This window comes from Pelobates fuscus, chromosome 11 (genome assembly GCF_036172605.1).
Source record: "Pelobates fuscus isolate aPelFus1 chromosome 11, aPelFus1.pri, whole genome shotgun sequence".
NCBI classification, from domain to species: domain Eukaryota; kingdom Metazoa; phylum Chordata; class Amphibia; order Anura; family Pelobatidae; genus Pelobates; species Pelobates fuscus.
The window spans coordinates 139678904-139700716 of NC_086327.1; the positions used below are offsets into that span (position 1 = coordinate 139678904).

Consider the following 21813-nt stretch of genomic DNA (forward strand, 5'->3'; position numbering starts at 1 on the left):
TAAATACATGTGTTATAGTTTAAATACATATTTCTAGGGGTTTTATTTCTGTGGAGCGCTTCTATAAACACACCAACAATATGGAGCTCCTAGGAAACAGAGACAGTAGGACAGAATTCTGAACCCAGAATAGGGACTGCCCTTCCTAAATGTGGACACTTGGGAGGTATGCTTATTGTGTTGTAGTTATCTGTGCAGATGTAAAAGTAGATGAATGTTATATCAGCTGGATTTTTATATTAACCAATAAAAAATAAAGAGTACAGGAACACCGATTTCAAGAAACTAATTGTATCAATGAATTCTTCCTGGCCTGGGTTTCGATAGTAAAGTACAAAGCAGTAACCAAGATATGTGCGTGTTCTTTACAAACCAACATTCCTAAGAAGAATTAGCCTTTTATTTCAGTTTTACAGGTTTTTTTACGGTTTACACCATGAGGTTATTTGGAGGCAAACTCAGAATTTAGAGAATAATACCCAGTGTCTGCTATATTGTATAATGTAATCGTTTTTATTAGATGTATAAAAATAACGTATAAAGTGCCATATTCTGCTTTGTACGGCTTTAGCGGCACTCTCACTACCTGATTATCTCCCGAAATACCCCGTACCATTATTAGCACAATGCTATTTATGTATCAAACGCTGAGAGATTAGGAACTTCTCTACCTTGGTCTTTGTCATTGTTGTGACAAATCACAGTGTCACGTCTCGAGCGTTGTCTCGCGTTGGAAAAGCTAAACCCAGCTTCCAGCCACCCACATGCCAGGAAGTGGTCTACCCTTTTAAACTTGGCACGCAGTTCAATGTAAATGATGGCGTTTTTAGAAGTACTATAAACCAATGCTGACGTAATGCGAGAAAGAACAGACTGGAACATTTTAACCCTCTCCCCACAGAAAGCATTCTCATGGACAGAAACAAAATAGAGTGCGTAGCAATCTTTATTGTGTGTTAATTAGCCATACATCATTGTCACGCGTCCTTGAAGCGTTAACATTGAGAGTTTCCCTATTGTTACGTTTTAAAACACGGTAGGGTCTTTGAATTGAATATTTATTGTTAGGATAAAATAGCTTCAGTCAGAACATTCTCTAATTCAACTGTTTTTACAAATTGTCTATTTTCCCCAATTTCTTAATTTATAAATATTTCAATGTATTACAGTTCACTATCCAGCGAAGAGACAATTCCTCTTTACTCTGACACTGTGAGCCGAAATGGACTTGTTAACATTTCAGCATTAATATATTGTGTAGCCAAACGGCAAGCAAATATATCGGGTTTATTAGTTAAATGCAAATTCATAGACAACTGCAAACAGGATTTAACGCCCAAATAGCTGATTTTGAAATATTCTCCACCCGAGCTATAGTTAGACTGGATGTTACCGTCTGCATTTCGCAATCAGCTTTGACTTTTCCACAGTATGGTGTTTATTGAAAACCAGGCCCGTCGCTACCCGACAGGCAAAACAAGCAACTGCTTGGGGCCCCGAGCTGGCCCGGGGCCCCAAGCAGAGCCGGCAGGGGCATGCGGTCCTGGGGGGCCCGGACTGCTCAGGTCGTCCGGGCCCCACATTCAGTGGGTACATACCGGGTCGCAGGGGGCCCTGCGACCCCGGTATGTTCCCACTAGGCCAGCCTCTTCTCCTGGGGGGCCCAGCAGCCGGTCACCTCAGGGCCCCCCAGAGGCTGTCTCTGCTGACACCCGGCGGGCGCGCGAGGGAGCACTCTCCTCTGAGTGCTTCCTCTTCAGCTCCCTCGCGCACCGTACTGATGCCGGAGCCGGAAGATGACGTCATCTTCCGGCTCCGGCATCAGTACGCGGCGCGCGAGGGAGCTGAAGAGGAAGCACTCAGCCAGGGAGAGTGCTCCCTCGCGCGCCCGCCGGGTGTCAGCAGAGCCAGCCGACAGGGAGGACATTTCATTGAGTGGGGGGGAGGGAGGAAATTGGAGGGGGGAGGGAGGAAATTGGAGGGGGGGAGGGAGGAAATTTGAGGGGGGAGGGAGAAAATTTGAGTGGGGGGGGGAGAAAATTTGAGTGGGGGGAGGGAGAAAATTTGAGTGGGGGGAGGGAGAAAATTTGAGTGGGGGGAGGGAGAAAATTTGAGTGGGGTGGGGGGGCGAGGGAGGAAATTTGAGTGGGGTGGGGGGAGAGGGAGGAAATTTGAGTGTGTGGGGGGAGAGGGAGGGAGGAAATTTGAGGGAGTGGGGGGAGAGGGAGGGAGGAAATTTGAGGGAGTGGGGGGGAGAGGGAGGGAGGAAATTTGAGGGAGTGGGGGGGAGAGGGAGGGAGGAAATTTGAGGGAGTGGGGGGGAGAGGGAGGAAATTTTGGGGGGAGAGGAAGGGAGGAAATTTTTTGGGGGGAGAGGAATGAAATTTGAGGGAGGGGAGGGAGAGGTAGGAATTTGAGGGGGGAGAGGAAGGGAGGAAATTTGAGGGAGGGGGAGAGGAAGGGAGGACATTTGAGGGAGGGGGGAGAGGGAGAGGAAGGGAGGAAATTTGAGGGAGGGGGAGAGGAAGGAAATTTGAGGGAGGGGGAGAGGAAGGAAATTTGAGGGAGGAGGGAGGAAATTTGAGGGGGGAGGGAGGGAGGAAATTTGAGGGGGGAGGGAGGAAGGAAATTTGAGGGGGGAGGGAGGAAGGAAATTGGAGGGGGGAGAGGAAGGAAATTCGAGGGGGGAGAGGAAGGAAATTCGAGGGGGAGGAAGGAAATTGGAGGGGGGGAGAAGGAAGGAAATGAGGGGGAGAAGGAAGGAAATTGGAGGGGGGGGAGAAGGAAGGAAATGAGAGGGAGGGGGGGAAGAAGGAAATTGGAGAGGGGGGGAGAAGAAGGAAATTGACGTGGGTAGGGGGAGAGATTGACATCCATCACACACACACAATGCACCCCTTGCACACAGAAAAACACACAATGCATTACACACAGACACACATACACAAGCAATGCATCCCTTACACACGGCAACACACAATGCACCCCTTCCACACACTCAGTGCATCCCTTACAGCAGTGTTTCCCAACCCAGTCCTCAAGGCACACCTACCAGTCCAGGATTTAGGGGTGACCCAGTTGTGTCTAAGGTGTTTTTTCTTTTTTTTCTAAAAACACCTTAGACAAAACTGGGTAATCCTTAAATCCTGGACTGGTAGGTGTGCCTTGAGGACTGGGTTGGGAAACACTGCCTTACAGACACACACACTGCATCTCATACATACACAAACTCACCTTGCAGCCCTTACACATACAAACACAGATTCACACAATGCATTCCTTACACACATCAGGACATCCCCCCCCACACCCCCCCCCCACACACACACACACGCCCCCCCCCCCCCACACACACACACACACCCCCCACACACACACACCCCTCCCCCCCCCCCCCCCACACACACACACACCCCTGTGAACAAACTCATTGGTGGAACATGAAGGTGGACCCTGGGACCCAGACCTTGAGCTGTGTAAAGGGCCCTCAAAAAATGGAGCTGCTTCCCGTTCTCCCAGAACATTGATTTTTGTGACCACAGTTACAAACCGCCTCCAGAGAGCCTGTTCTACACCAGACCAGTGGAGCCAGACGGCAGCTGAAGCCCATCATCACCCTCATCTGGTTGTAAGTAGGCAATCTAATATATTATTCGTGGCAGTAATCTCTAATTTACCTCACATTAAAGGGACACTTTAGTCCCCAGAACCACTGCAGCTTAATGTAGTGGTTCTGGTGTCTATAGCCTGTCCCTGCAGGCCTTTTATTGTAAACACGGCGCCACTGCAGCACTGTGTTAGTTAACATGGCAGATCATATGGGTGGGGCACTGTGATGTCACATGGGGGGCGGCAAACTTTACTTTTGCCTAGGGCGGCAAAAATCCTTGCACCGGCCCTGCAGAAGGACCCGGGTGCAGTTAGCACTGCAAAAGGGGTTAAAACCCCCTTCTGTCACTTACCTGATTCCAGTGCAGATGTCCCTCTGAGCTGGTTCAGGCTCTACCCCCGCTCCTCTGACTTCGGTGAGGGAGAACTAATGCGCATCCTCAGTTATGGCCTCTCTTACATTAGGACTTCCCCAATAGGGATGCATTGTATAATTGTATAATGCTTTCTTATGGGGTTTTGGGTGACGCTGGATGTCCTCATGCATAGCGCAAGTCACTCTAGGGCTGCCTGGAAGGCAGCCACTAGAGGTGGAGTTAACTGTAATAATTACCTTTGCATGGTTAAGGAACCTGGGACACTGCACCCAGACCACTTCAATGATGGTTTGGGGGGGCCTCCATGTCCGTTTTGCTTGGGGCCCCCAAATTCCTTCAAACGGCCCTGTTGAAAACATGCCTAGATTAATATTTTATCATTTGCCATAGATATACAATCTTTGCGTTGGACACGCTGGTGCAATTACATTTACCACAAATATTTGATTCCATTATATTCCAATATTTCGTTTGAAATCGCTACTTTTATAATTAATTTCAGAAAGTCCTTCCTGGTTGTTTGATTGACAGCAAGGAGGGGTTTCTGCAATTATTTCTAAAAGTTACCTTCCCGATCCGGTTAGCTCCACAGTGAGACACAGGGCTCATTTTACCTCTGCGTCCGTGGCTGGTGCCCCCACTCTCTCTGGCTTGTGGAGTGTACGTGTTCAAACACAGAGGACTCTTAAAGGGACACAATAGTCACCAAAACAACTTTAGCTTAATGAAGCAGTTTTGGTGTATAGATCAGGCCCCTGCAATCTCACTGCTCAATCCTCTGCCATTTAGGAGTTAAATCACTTTGTTTATGAACCCTAGTCACACCTCCCTGCATGTGACTTGCACAACCTTCCTAAACACTTCCTGTAAAGAGAGCCCTATTTAGGCTTTCTTTAATGCAAGTTCTGTTTAATTTAGATTTTCTTATCCCCTGTCCCATTTCTATCCTAATATCCCTTTATTCTATAAGCTCCATGTTGTTAGTGTGTCTGAGTGTACAACAGAGCTCCACAGTGTAACGGTACCCCCAGGCACACAACGGGTTAAACAGCCGTTTAGAGGATATTCCCTTCCAGATACACATGTTAGTAAAAATACATAAAATTATACAGTGTTACAATTGCTACATAAAATGTATACATTCAACATATCCCCAGATAGCTTAGATCTGAGCGCACATTATTACCGAATGGCGCTCAGATCACATACATACAGTTCAATCACCATGGAGCCGAAGTCTTTCCCATAGTCTTTCGTTACACGAATGGGCTCCATGGCATAGCTATCTGGGGCAACACTGCTGTCATGGGGAAAGTACTGAACGGACGGCGTTCGTATGAATTGCAGGAGAAGGGAGGTCGGCGGCACAGCGGTGTTCGTGCAAATAAGTGTCCGTTTTGAGTTCCATAGATTTGGAGCTGAACACCGCTGGCCGTTCGGGAGTTTAAGATGGCCGCTGCCACTTTTTCGGTTATACAAACAGCGGCCACCCAGTGTTCACCAATTAAGCTGCTTCTGGGATGTAAATCACTGGCACACTCCTTGCCCAGGTGGTCACCCCCATTCGTGCGTTGGTTCGGTAGATTCAATCTACCGAACGCCCAGGCAGAAAGGCACGAACAAGCCTTTCTAAAGGGTAAAAAAAACAGCATTTAACATGGGGCCATAGTCCAGAGGGAACAGGCAAGCAACCAGGCTTCTCCAGTGCCCAGTGGCGAGGTTGGTTCCGCCACACACAGCAATAATACTCCCAGTATTGTGTCTGAGTGTATATCAGAGTTCCACAGCAATAATACTCCCAGTATTGTGTCTGAGTGTATATCAGAGTTCCACAGCAATAATACTCCCAATAATGTGTCAGAGCGTATAACAGAGTTCCACAGCAATAATTCTCCCAGTAATGTGTCTGAGTGTATAACAGAGCTCCACAGCAATAATACTCCCAGTAATGTGTCTGAGTGTATAACAGAGCTCCACAGCAATAATACTCCCAGTAATGTGTCTGAGTGTATAACAGAGCTCCACAGCAATAATACTCCCAGTAATGTGTCTGAGTGTATAACAGAGCTCCACGGCAATAATACTCCCTGTAATATTCCTTCAAACTGCAATAAATAAGTTTAGAAATCTATGTAAATAAGATACATTGTTCTTGTTATAAAATTATATTTTACTTGTATAAATTGTTATTAGTAATTTACATACAATTTCACAGGACAGCCACACCCCCACTCACACCCCTAAAATGAAAGTGTCCCTCGTTACCAATTTTAAATATATTGGTTGGTATGAACTGGTCATGTTGATTCTTTATTCAGAAAACAATTAATTCTTGGAAAAACAACACATTTTTTGCTTCACTACAATTCACTGTTTAGTGAATAAACCCCCACAGCTGACAGAGAAATCTTCCAATGTGGCCTCGATGGCCTCAGGTTTGCAAATCAGATTTCAATAAACCACAATTTACTGTTTAGACAATAAAAATAGAATCAAATACCTATTTAGATCATTACTTTTTTCCAGCTCAACTCTTTTGTCCTGCTTTCGAAATTAATTTTACAATTCCTCCACAACTCACAGCTTAGTAAATAAACACGGAAATTGTACGTAATGTGTTCGGTTTCCGGATCACCTAAAAATAACACTTTTGTGAATAAGCCCCTTGATTGTCCGTGGTATAAAATAATCAGCATCGTAAATCACTGTTTAGTGATCAGCCCTTCGGTGTTCTGGAGGGAGTCCTATCCATCATACGCCCCGAATTGGCTTCATATTGATTAACGTCCTATATTTCCTGTTAGATCAATAAACGCCAGCAGGACACGTGTACATTGGGTGACTCGGGGGTTAATCCACGGCGGACACGTGTGATGTTTAATATGCGTGACTTGTTATGCATTGCACCTGCCTCTGATTTTCATGTTATTTCTATGTTGGGTAATTAGCTGCATATTCCAGCAATCAGTGGCAAATTGTTTGCAACCAATCTGTGTTCATGATGTAACTCTGTTCCTCAGGCAAGACCCTCTGTTACACGGAGCCGGAACTGCTAGCCTAAAATGAATCAGTTTATGTTCAGAGAATCGCTGTACAACAGCGCTGTGGAATATGTTGGTGCTATATAATGAGTCATAATAATAACAGAAGGGAAACCAGCGTGTAGAATTCGAGTATCTCAGCAAGCAGTGAGCTACGAAGGGTTAACGACTACTTAACATCGTTTATCTATACGTTATTCCCCGTCTGAGAAAGCTATCGGCTTCAACCATGACAGTACAGCGTCAGCGAGCCATAACCATCTGATTACGGTGTGCAGGCTGAATGGCAGCCTATGCATTTCTAAATTAAATCAACAGCTGATGGCGGCGACTGGTGTCACGCATGCAGGAGGGATTTATTTATTAAAGAATATCCCAGGCTGTGAGAAAACACACAAACATTGCAACAAATCTAATTATAAAATAAAAAGATGGCTGCCACACAGCTACAATTGCCTTTCCTTGTCTTGAAATGGACAGCTTTCCCTTTAAATGTTTGAAGATGAATGGGCAGATTCTCAGAGTATCAGGAAGAATGGGCAGATTCTGAAGGTGTTAGGGGGAATAGGTAGATTCACAGTTTGTCAGGGTGAATGGGCAGAGTATCAGGAAGAATGGGCAGATTCTGAAGGTGTTAGGGGGAATAGGTAGATTCACAGTTTGTCAGGGTGAATGGGCAGATTCTCAGGAATAATGGGCTGATTTACAGAATGTCAGGGTAAATAGACAGGATCTCAGAATGTCTGGGGGAATGGGTAGATTCTTACTATGAGAAACCTACTACATTCCCAATCTGAGATATAAACCATGCATTGCTACATTTCATATATAACAATGAATCCAAAATATGTGACACGGCAAAAAACAACTGCAAATCTCCCTTTCTCTCTCTCTCTCTCTCTCTCTCTCTCTCTGTCTGTCTGTCTGTCTGTCTCTCTCTGTCTCCCCCTTTATCTCTCCCTCTCTCCTTTTTCTCTCTGCCCCTCTCACCTTCTCTCGCTCTCTTTCTCCTAGCTCCCTCTCTCTCTCTTCCTCTCTCGCCCGCTCTCTCTCTCTCTCTCTCCTAGCTCACTCTCTCTCTCTCCCTCTCGGTCTCTCAACCTCTCTCTTTCTCTCTCCTATTTCTCTCTCTCTCTTTCCTCTCCCCCTCTCTCTCTCCTAGCTCACTCTCTCCCTTTCTCTCTCTCCCTCTCTCTCTCTCTCTCTCATATTTCTCTCTCTCTCTCCCTCTCTCCATCTTTCTCCTCTCTATTTCTCTCTCCTATTTCTCTCTCTCTCTTTCCTCTCTCCTAGCTCACTCTCTCTCCCTTTCTCTCTCTCCCTCTCTGTTTCTCTCCCTCTCTCTCCCTCTCTCTCTCTCTCTCTCTCCTATTTCTCTCTCTCTTTCCTATTTCTCTCTCTCTCCCTCTCTCCATCTTTCTCCTCTCTCTTTCTCTCTCCTATTTCTCTCTCTCTTTTTCCTCTCTCCCCCCCTCTCTCTCCTAGCTCACTCTCTCCCCCTCTCTCCCTTTCTCTCTCTCCCTCTCGGTCTCTCTGTCTCTCCCTTTCTTTCTCTCTCCCTCCCTCCCTCTCGCTCACTCTCTACCTTTCTCTCTCCCCCTCTCTCTCCCTTTCTCTTTCTCCCTCTCTCTGTCTCTCTTCCTCTCTCTCTTTCCTATTTCTCTCTCTGTGTCTCTCTCTCTTTCTCCCTCTCTCCTTCTCCTTCTCTCTCTCTCTCTCTCTCTCTCTCTCTCTCTCCTATCTCTCTCCCTCTCCCTCTCTCTCTCCCTCTCTCTCTCTTCCTCTCTCTCTTTCTCCTTCTCTCCTCTCCTTCTCTCTCTTATTTCTCTCTCTCTCTTTCCTATTTCTCTCTCTGTGTCTCTCTTTCTCCCTCTCTCTGTCTCTCTTCCTCTCTCTCTTTCCTATTTATCTCTCTGTGTCTCTCTCTCTTTCTCCCTCTCTCTCTCCTCTCTCCTATTTCTCTCTCTGTGTCTCTCTCTCTCCTATCTCTCTCCCTCTCTCTGTCTCTCTTCCTCTCCCTCTTTCCTATTTCTCTCTCTGTGTCTCTCTCTCTTTCTCCCTCTCTCTTTCTCCTTCTCTCTCCTATTTCTCTCTCTGTGTCTCTCTCTTTCTCCCTCTCTCTCTTTCCTATTTATCTCTCTCTCTCTCTGTCTCTCTCTCTCTTCATCTTTCCCCCCTCTCTCTCTCTCTCTCTCTCCCCCTCTCTCTCTCTCTCTCTCCCCTCTCTCTCTCTCTCTCCCCCTCTCTCTCTCTCTCTCTCCTAGCTCTCCCTCTCTCTCTCTCTCTCTCTCTCTCTCTCCTAGCTCTCTCTCTCTCGCTCTCTCTCTCTCTCTCTCTCTCTCCTCTCTCTCTCTCTCTCTCTCTCTCTGGTAAAATTAATTTCCAGTAGTATTCATTCACTCTTGGGCTGTTGAAGTTGATGGAATGTAGTTTATTGTAGCCCCCAGTTTCCATGGTAGCTGTGAATGAACGTTGATTCACTATGATCTGCCTCTGTACAAGTCTACAGTATCTCTGCGGCTCAATGCTCATTCATAAAGAAACGACCTTAAATCAACTTAAATTGCATGAAAATTAGCACGATGGGCTTTGTCACCTACAGTTTCACTAACCTCAGACAATTATAACAATATAGAACATCTGGTTTATCTTTCTTTTAGTAGCCATAGTGATCGATTATTAGAAAACGTCCATATTTCACATCTGGAATGAAGTAGATTTTATAGCTAATGGATTCTGTCTTTAAAACTAGTAACTGATCCACTAAAACGCATACCAGTAACGTACAATAAAGGGCATTTACCGATCACCTTTTCACACGAGTTTTGCACCAGTAGCTAACCAGGAGAGGAATCTCAGGTGCATGTTGGGAAATGTTCCGTTCTTAGAACGAGCGGCAGGTGGAATAGAAATACTTCATTAAATATATCTTAAAGTGATGAATCCGGGTGCGTTTTGTATGTTTCCTACTGACCCGTTTTGTTAGGGGAGTGGTGGCAGAAGTGAGTTCTGGGATTAAACCCTCCGTACCAGGACGCTTTATGTTTAACATTTAAACTCCTGTGAAAATCGACCCAGTGAAATGCCGTCAATATATCTGGATAAACGGCAGGCTGACGGGTGACCAAGCATTGTCCAAGAGAGACATAACTTCAAGGCGACCCCTGGCTGCAACCGTTATTTAAACATATTGTGTATTTTGGTTTTATATTGCTGTCAACGCTTCTACCCTGGTAGCAATCGCTCGCTGTTATCCGTTAGAGGGGCACTCAGGCTGGCTGTGGGTAATTCTTGTTTTTAAGGTATTATATAAATAATGAAATGCAATTCTAGATTAAGTATTAACGGCCTAACAAGGCTTTCTTTAACACTCCTAAGCTTATCACATAAGCAGACCTTTTTGGCTACAGCAAGGCTTTAGAAACATAGAATGTGACGGCAGATAAGAACCATTCGGCCCATCTAGTCTGCCCAATTTTCTAAATACTTTCATTAGTCCCTGGCCTTATCTTATAGTTAGGATAGCCTTATGCCTATCCCACGCATGCTCAAACTCCCTCAATGTGTTAACCTCTACCACTTCAGCTGGAAGGCTATTCCATGCATCCACTACCCTCTCAGTAAAGTAATACTTCCTGATATTATTTTTAAACCTTTGCCCCTTTAGTTTAAAAGACCACTATAGTGCCCTGAGGGTGCCCCCACCTTCATTGCCCCCCTCCCGCCGGGCTGAAGTTGGAGGAAGGGGTTAAACACTTACCTTTCTCCAGCTCCGGGATGCCTCAGCGCTGGGGACTTTCCTCCTCCTTAGGACGTCATCGGCTAATTGCGCATGTGCAGCAAGAGCCACGCGCGCATTCAGTTAGTCGATAGAAAAGCATTCTCAATGCTTTCCTATGGACGCTGGCGTCTTCTCACTGTGAAAATCACAGTGAGAAGCGCGGAAGTGCCTCTAGCGGCTGTCAATGAGACAGCCACTAGGGGCTGGATTAACCCATATGTAAACATAGCAGGGTTAACCCTAGAGCAGTGGCGTACACACACTCCATGGGGCCCCGGTGCAAAACTGATCCGCGGGCCCCCCCTACCGTGAACCTCTCCCCCCTGACTGTGGGCTCCCCCCCCCCCCCCGACACATACATACACACACACACATGCAGACACATACATACAGAGACACACACACACACATACATACACAGACATACAGATACACACATACAGAAACAGACACACACACACACACAGAGACACAGACACAAGCATACATACACAGACATACATACAGATACACACAAACACACACAGAGACACAGACACACACATACAGAGAGACACAGACATACATGTGGATACACACACAGACATACATACAGATACACACACACACACACATACAGACATACAGATACACACACACACACATACAGACATACAGAGACAGACATACATACAGAGACAGACATACATACAGAGACAGACACACAGACATACATACACACAGACATACATACACACAGACATACATACACACAGACAGACATACATACACACACACACACACACATACACACACATAGAGACACAGACATACACACATACAGAGACACAGACATACATATACAGAGACACAGACATACATACACACATACATACATACAGAGACACAAATACACAAAATGTTTCCTACCATGTGTGGGTCCAGTGGTGGCTCAGCCTGATGGGAGTCAGAGTTCCCACTCTGACTCCCTCCTCCTTTCTGTTTCCTCCCGCGCGGGCTCTCAGTATGCTGGGAGGAGTGACGTGCGGTCACTTCCTCCCAGCGTGTGATGATCTCATCACAGGGGGCCCGGTTGAGCACTTAAAGTGCTCAGCGCAGACCGGGCCCCCTTACAATCCATGTCCATCGGGTGGCCCTGACAGCATGGGCCACCCGATGGACCCCTTGACATGCGGCCCCGGCGGTTTGCCGCACGGGCCGGGGCCGCAAAGCGTGGCAGCTGCTACCCGGTCGCGGGGGGGCCGCAGGGCGGCCGGGCCCCCTGGAGTGCCGGGCCCGGTCGCAGCTGCGACCCCTGCGACCGCGGTACGTACGCCACTGCCCTAGAGGGACCTGGCACCCAGACCACTTCATTAAGCTGAAGTGGTCTGGGTGCATAAAGTGATCCTTTAAGACTATGTCCTCTTGTTGTGGTAGTTTTTCTTCTTTTAAATATAATCTCCTCCTTTACTGTGTTGATTCCCTTTATGTATTTAAATGTTTCTATCATATCCCCCGTCTCGTCTTTCCTGCAAGCTATACATGTTAAGATCCTTTAACCTTTCCCTGTAAGTTTTATCCTGCAATCCATGAACCAGTTTAGTAGCCCTTCTCTGAACTCTTTCTAAGTTATCAATATCCTTCTGGAGATACGGTCTCCAGTACTGCGTACAATACTCCAAGTGAGGTCTCACCAGTGTTCTGTACAATGGCATGAGCACTTCCCTCTTTCTACTGCTAATACCTCTCCCTATACAACCAAGCATTCTGCTAGCATTTCCTGCTGCTCTATTACATTGTCTGCCTACCTTTAAGTCATCAGAAATAATCACCCCTAAATCCCTTTACTCAGATGTTGAGGTTAGGACCTTATCAAATATTCTGTACTCTGCCCTTGGGTTTTTACATCCAAAATGCATTATCTTGCACTTATCCACATTAAATGTAAGCTGCCATAACTCTGACCATTTTTCTCGTTTACTTAAATAATTTGCCATTTGGCTTATCCCTCCTGGAACATCAACCCTGTTACATATCTTAGTATCATCAGCAAAAAGACATACCTTACCATCAAGACCTTCTGCAATACTACAACCCTCTGTTGCCTGTCACTCAGCCACTGCCTCACCCATTCAACAATATTGGAATCCAAACTTAAAGATTGCAGTTTATTGATAAGCCTTCTATGTGCAACAGTGTCAAACGCCTTACTGAAATCTAGGTAAGCAATGTCTACTGCACCACCCTGATCTATTATTTTAGTTACCCAATCAAAAAAATCAATAAGATTAGTTTGGCATGATCTCCCTGAAGTAAACCCATGTTGTCTCTGATCTTGAAATCCCAGTGATTTTAGATGTTCAACAATCCTATCCTTTAACATTGTTTCCATCACTTTCCCCACTACTGAAGTAAGGCTTACTGGCCTATAGTTGCCCGACTCCTCCCTATTACCTTTCTTGTGAATGGGCACAACATTCGCCAACTTCCAATCTTCTGGGACTACTCCTGTTATCAATGATTGGTTAAATCTGTTAATGGTTTTGCTAGTACAACACTAAGCTCTTTTAATAGCTTTGGGTGTATTCCATCAGGTCCCATTGACTTATTTGTCTTTACTTTTGACAGTTGAAATAGAACCTCTTCATCTGTAAACTCACGTGTAATAAATGACTCATTTATCCGATTTCCTAACTGAGGTCCCTTTCCTTCATTTTCATCTGTAAATACTGAACAAAAATATTAATTGAGGCAGTCAGCTAGACCTTTATCCTCTTCTACATACCTTCCTTCTTTTGTTTTTAATCTAACTAATCCTTGTTTTACTTTCCTTTTCTCATTTATGTATCTAAAAAAAGTTTTGTCCCCCTTTTTTACTGACTGTGCTATTGTCTCTTCTGGGTGTGATTTGGTGGCTCTTATAACTTGCTTAGCCTCTTTCTGCCTAATCTTATAGATCTGTCTATCTTCCTCACTCTGGGTTTTTTAATAATTACTAAATGCTACCACAGTGGTTTCTTTAATTTTTTCGCTCTTCCTGATAAGCCTAATGCAATTTTCTGTTGCCTTCAGTAGTGCGACTTTTAAATAATCTAATTTCTCTTGGACTCCATTGAAACTGGTCCAGTTTGATAATGGTGCAAGTATTTTTGCCGCCAAAGGCAAAAAAAAAAAATTTGCCGCCCCATTCACTCCACAGTGGTCTTGTGGGTTTAACCCCACGAGATGAAAGATTGCCTTACCTTGAAGGGTAAAACAAGACTCTAGTAGCTGTCACACTGACAGCCACTAGAGACACCTCCGCTACAATGCCATGTTTACACACAGAGTCACACTCATTCACTCACTCACACTCAATGGTCCACACAATCAAAATCAGTGACCAACATAAATCCACTGACTCATGCAGACATACACGGACTTATGTAGACTGACATACACACACTGACTGATGCAGACTGACACACACACACTGACCCAGGCAAACACACACACAGACCAAAGCGACACGCACAAACAGAGACACACACTAACCCAAGTAGACACACACATTGATCCAGCCACACACACACTGATCCAGCCACACACACACACTGATCCAGACTCAAGCAGACACACATACTGATCCAGACACACACACACACACAGACCCAGGCAGATACACACACTGACCCAAGCAGACACACAGACACCTAAGCAGACACACACTGGTACAAACACACACACACTGATACAGACATACACAGACCCAAGCAGATACACACACTGACCCAAGCAGACAGACACACACAGACCCAAGCAGACACACAAAGAGACCCAAGCAGACACACAAACTGACCCAAGCAGACACACACACACTGATCCACACACACACACACACACACACTGATCCAGACATATTCACACTGACCCAAACAGATACACACACACACACTGATCCAGACACACTGACTGAAACAAGCTGACACACACACACCATTAAGTCCCCCTCTTACCTTCATTTAATGTTAGCTCTCTGTGGGTCCCAGTCCAGGCCTGGCTGCAATTCATGCACTCAACTCCGCCCCTGTGATCCTCCCACCCACTTGACCCCGAGTACAGGGGAAGGGGGGGGAGCGATCGTGTGGTATGAGGTATGTAAGGGGGGGTGGCTCTCAGTGCTCTTTGCGTGCTGAGGTTGATGGCATCGAGCGCTAGTTTGCCCCTATGTAAGTGCTCTCTAGCGCCCGGTGCTATGACCTCCGGCACGCAATACAGAATGTGTCCCACATATAGGGGGGCGGCCCAAACCAGCAGTAAGGCTGCTGCCGGCGCCCCCCTTTAAGAATCGGCCTATAGGACGCGCCAGCCCTGTAATGACTCCTTTACACATATTCTAATTTTAGTTGTATTTTACATGTCGGTTTTGTTGGTAGTAAGTAACAGATGAGCTACATTTCATAGAACTGTAAGTCGTAACATTGTGTGCAGACACATTTTTGGAGAAAAAGGGAAAGTCTGCAGGTTGGAAGAGGCAGAATATCAATAATAAAACTGAAAGTGTAGCCTAAACTATACATCAAAACAATCGCCTGAAATGGGAAACAAACATTCAGTTAAAGTTGGTGATTTGCAAGGCTGGAGAAATTTAGGAGAAACCGAGAACCTCAAAATAGCACAGTCCATAAATTAAGTGTTTGGAAAATTGTATGTACAAATTCTGAGTCAAATTAATATAGATTTTTTAAACACATCTTGCACTCGTGTGTGTTTGCCCGACGTGTCCTCTATTTAATTTCAGGCTGAATTAGTAATAAAGGAAATTAAGATTTTTCAAACTACATGTCAGAGTATCCACCTTAATCTTCTTAACAATTGAGTTTCGTAGGCGCCAGGAAGTGATAAATCTATACAGATCAATAGTGTTCTAATAACGCAGAGAGCTAAAGTGTCACCCTCCATTTACTTCTTGGGATTCGTCCAGCCCTTATTAACGAGCACTTGTCATGCAAATCCAGGTGGTGCTTTATGGGCAATAATATCTCATACCATGCGCTCGCCAGATTGCTAGGAAAACGTTGGAGATGGAATGTTAATATTTAAGGTTTGATCCGTGGCCAATATTCCATTGAAATACATATAAACTGCACCCCAATTAGTCAGTGAGGTATGTGTGCACCCACACAATTCTCACTCCATGTGCAAAGCATTCTGGGATTAAACTACAAGCATTGTACGTGCATTGGAGTCATCGTGTGCTCCGGCTAGTTATGGTACAGATCCAAACAGCCGCCCCTCCAGTGGCAGACGGAATAATATCCCAACTTAACAGAGGTTTCAGCTCAAGTGTGAATTGTCGGGATTTCAAAATTAATTTCACATTTTGGGCCAAAATAGCCGAAGCTGAAACATGTTCTAACGGAGTTACTCACTAAACTAAAGTCGGAATTGTCCGCAGTTCAAAGTGGATTTTAATTTTAAGGCCAAAGTAGCCGAACTAACAGCCGAGCTGAGTGGGAGCATCTTTGTAGTTTGACTATTTTGGCCTTAAATTTAAAATTCACTTTTAATTCCCAATAATTCTCACTTTTGTAACTAACCCTGAGAATGTTAAACTGGTACCAAATGCGCAATACGCAGACAAACCAAGGAGTAAAAATGAAAGGGTATTCATTGTTAAAGCGTCAAGCAAACAGATAGAATAAAATAGTGAATAACACAATATAATAAAACGCAAACGGCAGGGAAATAAGCAGGGAGAATGATCGGGATGTCAGCGGGCCTCTGGGAAAACTCTGGTTTCCAAGCAGGTTCTGGATACAAGGCCAATTAACATCCAAACAATGCTTTGGCATGGGGACAAGGAGAAAGGCTGGTCTGGAGAAGGGGGGCTAATTAGCCAACCAGCTGAGAACAGAATCCAATCTATCCAACCTGAGTGCAAAGCCAGCTAGTGGCCATGATAGGTACTGCGCCAGACAGATTCCTATGGGATCATCACAGACAATATGCATCAAACTTCCATATTAAACTCTGCATGATACATAATATCACTGTATGCAACCCACTGGCTCAGGGGGACCTTATTCCGCATGAAAGGACATTGCATAGATTCAGAGAGCTCGAAGAATGATAGGAGAACGAAACACTAAAAGAGAGGGAAGAGGAGAAAAAAACAAAAAACAAAGGAGCCCTCGATGCCCAAGTGACGGCGTACCAGCGTTCTGTCACATCCACCAAACCACAAAAATGTATATTGTACAAAACACTGCATTGCAAGTGATGCAATAGTACAGAGAAGGTCTCCTGTCGTATAGACCCCTATATATCTCAGACAACGTTTGTAGAGCCATCTCTCATGTAGACCTACAGTGATAAAGGGATTAAAACAGGTTATTTGTACAGGGCAGATATGAGCAAAGTTCTAAAAGTGGAGCAATCACTATGGAAACCAATGTCTGATTGCTGGACTTTGCTCTTTATAAACATTCTATATCTGCGGTTTTAGCAGAGACCATTACCTACAATGTATTCAGGCAGAGAATCCCCCAATGGGAACTTCCCCCATGTCCCCTGACTTTCCAGTACTTTGGGTTACAATGTCCCAAATCGAGAAGTTGATAAGATAGAGTAAGAGGATTTCCTGGGATATCAGTGGGCGAGGAAATCAAGGCAGGAGATTGCGATGTAACTCTTTAATTCTGCATCCAGATAGCAAATAGACAAACGAAACCCATTAAGGGACATGTTAGTAAAACCATTTACCTATATCACGACAATCAGAATTAGATATGGGTCATTATGGAGTTAATGTTTGCATATTATTCCGATACGATAGATAGCATATTATTCCGATACGATAGATAGCATATTATTCCGATACGATAGATAGCATATTATTCCGATACGATGAATAGAATATTATTCTGATACGATAGATATAACATTATTCTGATACGATAAATAGCATATTATTCCGATACGATAGATAGCATATTATTCCGATACGATGAATAGAATATTATTCTGATACGATAGATAGCATATTATTCCGATACGATAGATAGCATATTATTCCGATACGATGAATAGAATATTATTCCGATACGATAGATAGCATATTATTCCGATACGATAGATAGCATATTATTCTGATACGATAGATAGCATATTATTCCGATACGATGAATAGAATATTATTCCGATACGATAGATAGCATATTATTCTGATACGATAAATAGCATATTATTCCGATACGATGAATAGAATATTATTCTGATACGATAGATAGCATATTATTCCGATACGATAGATAGCATATTATTCCGATACGATAGATAGCATATTATTCCGATACGATGAATAGAATATTATTCTGATACGATAGATAGCATATTATTCTGATACGATAGATAGAATATTATTCCGATACGATAAATAGCATATTATTCCGATACGATAGATAGCATATTATTCCGATACGATGAATAGAATATTATTCTGATACGATAGATAGCATATTATTCCGATACGATAGATAGCATATTATTCTGATACGATAGATAGCATATTATTCCGATACGATAGATAGCATATTATTCCGATACGATGAATAGAATATTATTCTGATACGATAGATAGCATATTATTCCGATACGATAGATAGCATATTATTCTGATACGATAGATAGCATATTATTCCGATACGATGAATAGAATATTATTCCGATACGATAGATAGCATATTATTCTGATACGATAAATAGCATATTATTCCGATACGATGAATAGAATATTATTCTGATACGATAGATAGCATATTATTCCGATACGATAGATAGCATATTATTCCGATACGATAGATAGCATATTATTCCGATACGATGAATAGAATATTATTCTGATACGATAGATAGCATATTGTTCTGATACGATAGATAGAATATTATTCCGATACGATAAATAGCATATTATTCCGATACGATAGATAGCATATTATTCCGATACGATGAATAGAATATTATTCTGATACGATAGATAGCATATTATTCCGATACGATAGATAGCATATTATTCTGATACGATAGATAGCATATTATTCCGATACGATAGATAGCATATTATTCCGATACGATGAATAGAATATTATTCTGATACGATAGATAGCATATTATTCCGATACGATAGATAGCATATTATTCTGATACGATAGATAGCATATTATTCCGATACGATAGATAGCATATTATTCCGATACGATAGATAGCATATTATTCTGATACGATAGATAGCATATTATTCCGATACGATAGATAGCATATTATTCCGATACGATGAATAGAATATTATTCTGATACGATAGATAGCATATTATTCCGATACGATAGATAGCATATTATTCTGATACGATAGATAGCATATTATTCCGATACGATAGATAGCATATTATTCCGATACGATGAATAGAATATTATTCTGATACGATAGATAGCATATTATTCCGATACGATAGATAGCATATTATTCTGATACGATAGATAGCATATTATTCCGATACGATAGATAGCATATTATTCCGATACGATAGATAGCATATTATTCTGATACGATAGATAGCATATTATTCCGATACGATAGATAGCATATTATTCCGATACGATGAATAGAATATTATTCTGATACGATAGATAGCATATTATTCCGATACGATAGATAGCATATTATTCTGATACGATAGATAGCATATTATTCCGATACGATAGATAGCATATTATTCCGATACGATGAATAGAATATTATTCTGATACGATAGATAGCATATTATTCCGATACGATAGATAGCATATTATTCTGATACGATAGATAGCATATTATTCCGATACGATAGATAGCATATTATTCCGATACGATGAATAGAATATTATTCCGATACGATAGATAGCATATTATTCCGATACGATAGATAGCATATTATTCTGATACGATAGATAGCATATTATTCCGATACGATAGATAGCATATTATTCCGATACGATAGATAGCATATTATTCCGATACGATGAATAGAATATTATTCCGATACGATAGCTCGAATATTATTCTGATACGATAGATAGAATATTATTCTGATACGATAAATAGCATATTATTCCGATACGATGAATAGAATATTATTCCGATACGATAGATAGAATATTATTCCGATACGATAAATAGAATATTATTCTGATACGATAAATAGAATATTATTCCGATACGATAAATAGAATATTATTCTGATACGATAGATAGAATATTATTCTGATACGATAAATAGCATATTATTCTGATACGATAGAATATTATTCTGATACGATAAATAGCATATTATTCCAATACGATAAATAGAATATTATTCTGATACGATAAATAGCATATTATTCCAATACGATAAATAGAATATTATTCTGATACGATAAATAGCATATTATTCCAATACGATAAATAGAATATTATTCTGATACGATAAATAGCATATTATTCCAATACGATAAATAGAATATTATTCTGATACGATAAATAGCATATTATTCCGATTTAATAGATAGCATATTAGTTCCACAATTCTGTAAAAGATTTGGCCAAACACAGCATTGAAATCTATGTTACAGCGCCCTCTAGTGATCCAGCTGCAGACTACGCAAATCCTGGATTTAAGTTCCTAATTATTCTTTTTTCCCACCCAGGTCTGTGCTATGTACTTGGAGTGTTAGCCCAGACAGAGATTACACGTGTAGCTGAGGAGAACGTGACGCTCCCCTGTCAGCATCGCCTGGGCTTACTTGGGGAACAGAGCTTGGATATTGAATGGCTGTTAAACCATTCAGAGCAGAGAAAGTCCGTGGTAAGTTTTCACGATCGGATAATGTTCTCACAAGATGTAAATCAGGGATCCTCAGCCGTAAGCATGGCAAAGCTTCATGGGAGTCGAAGTCATGCAATAGCTGGGGATCTAATTTGTCCACCCCCATTACAAGCGGATATATTCCTCGATTTAATATTTTTATACAAGCTTTTCAAATTATTTCATGTTTTTGCATAAACTTTAGAAATTTTTTTTCTAAATATTAATATAAAAAATATATAAAAAAATAAATATTTGTAAAATATCAGAATATTAGTAAATTAAAATATTTTTCATAATATTAAATCATTTTAAAGAGTTTGTCCAATATTATTAAATCATTCGAAACGCTTATCCAACATTAATAACTTGAGGCCATAATGGGTAGATTCCCAGCTGGCCTACTACATAACCATAGATCTGCAAAGCATCATGGGAGATATGGCTCTCATTTTACCAAGGGATCATGGGAAAAGCGAAGCTATTTACATGGAGTGCCTTGGCTTTGCCTTTTTAGAAAGCATTTATGTTTAGTGCAGTGATTAAAAATCTGTCTGTTTATCTATCTGTCTGTCTGCGTCTTTGTAAACCATGAGCTGGTGTATGATTTGTTTGTAATCGCTACCTTTGCAGCTAATCAGTTACAGCGCTGGGAGAATCTACGAAGGCGAGAATGCGCGCGGACGTTACAGCTTTGCCTCCAATTTCCTTGCCGGAGATGCTGCAATACTTATCACATCTTTGCAACCCAGTGATGCGGGACAGTACATCTGCAAGGTGAAGAACGCTGGGCAATATGAATGGAATCACATTAAATTAAAGGTTTTAGGTGAGTAAATATTCGGCAGTGAATTGTCGTTATATTCCATAAAAACAAATAAATAACAGCAGTTTGAAGGATTGGGTGATTACGGGGGAAGACGTAAGGTGCGATGGTTGGGTTGGGCTGTTAAGGCTACAACAAAATCTGCTAATCTGTACAGACCTGAGGAGCTCCGTGTCGTCGTTGTTTTTGAGTTGCCTCAAAGCAACTCCAGTAATGTGCCTTTAAACTACAGTTTAGACACATTTGGGTTCCTTCGTGACAATTCGTGGAACATTTATCAGTGAAATTCTGTTTTAGCTTTTCCTGATTTGTATGTTGATTAATGTGGGGAATCAAC

At 42.6% G+C, this 21813-nt stretch overlaps 1 protein-coding gene across 1 annotated transcript in view; it reads left to right on the forward strand.

Annotated features, from left to right (window-relative positions):
• Nucleotides 1–21813, forward strand: part of CLMP (CXADR like membrane protein) — a 66929-nt gene that overhangs the window by 38933 nt on the left and 6183 nt on the right. The window contains exons 2-3 of the mRNA XM_063436508.1: nucleotides 20493–20650; nucleotides 21284–21479. Of these exons, the coding sequence (XP_063292578.1) occupies nucleotides 20493–20650; nucleotides 21284–21479 (354 nt within the window). The remainder of the gene's footprint in view (nucleotides 1–20492; nucleotides 20651–21283; nucleotides 21480–21813) is intronic.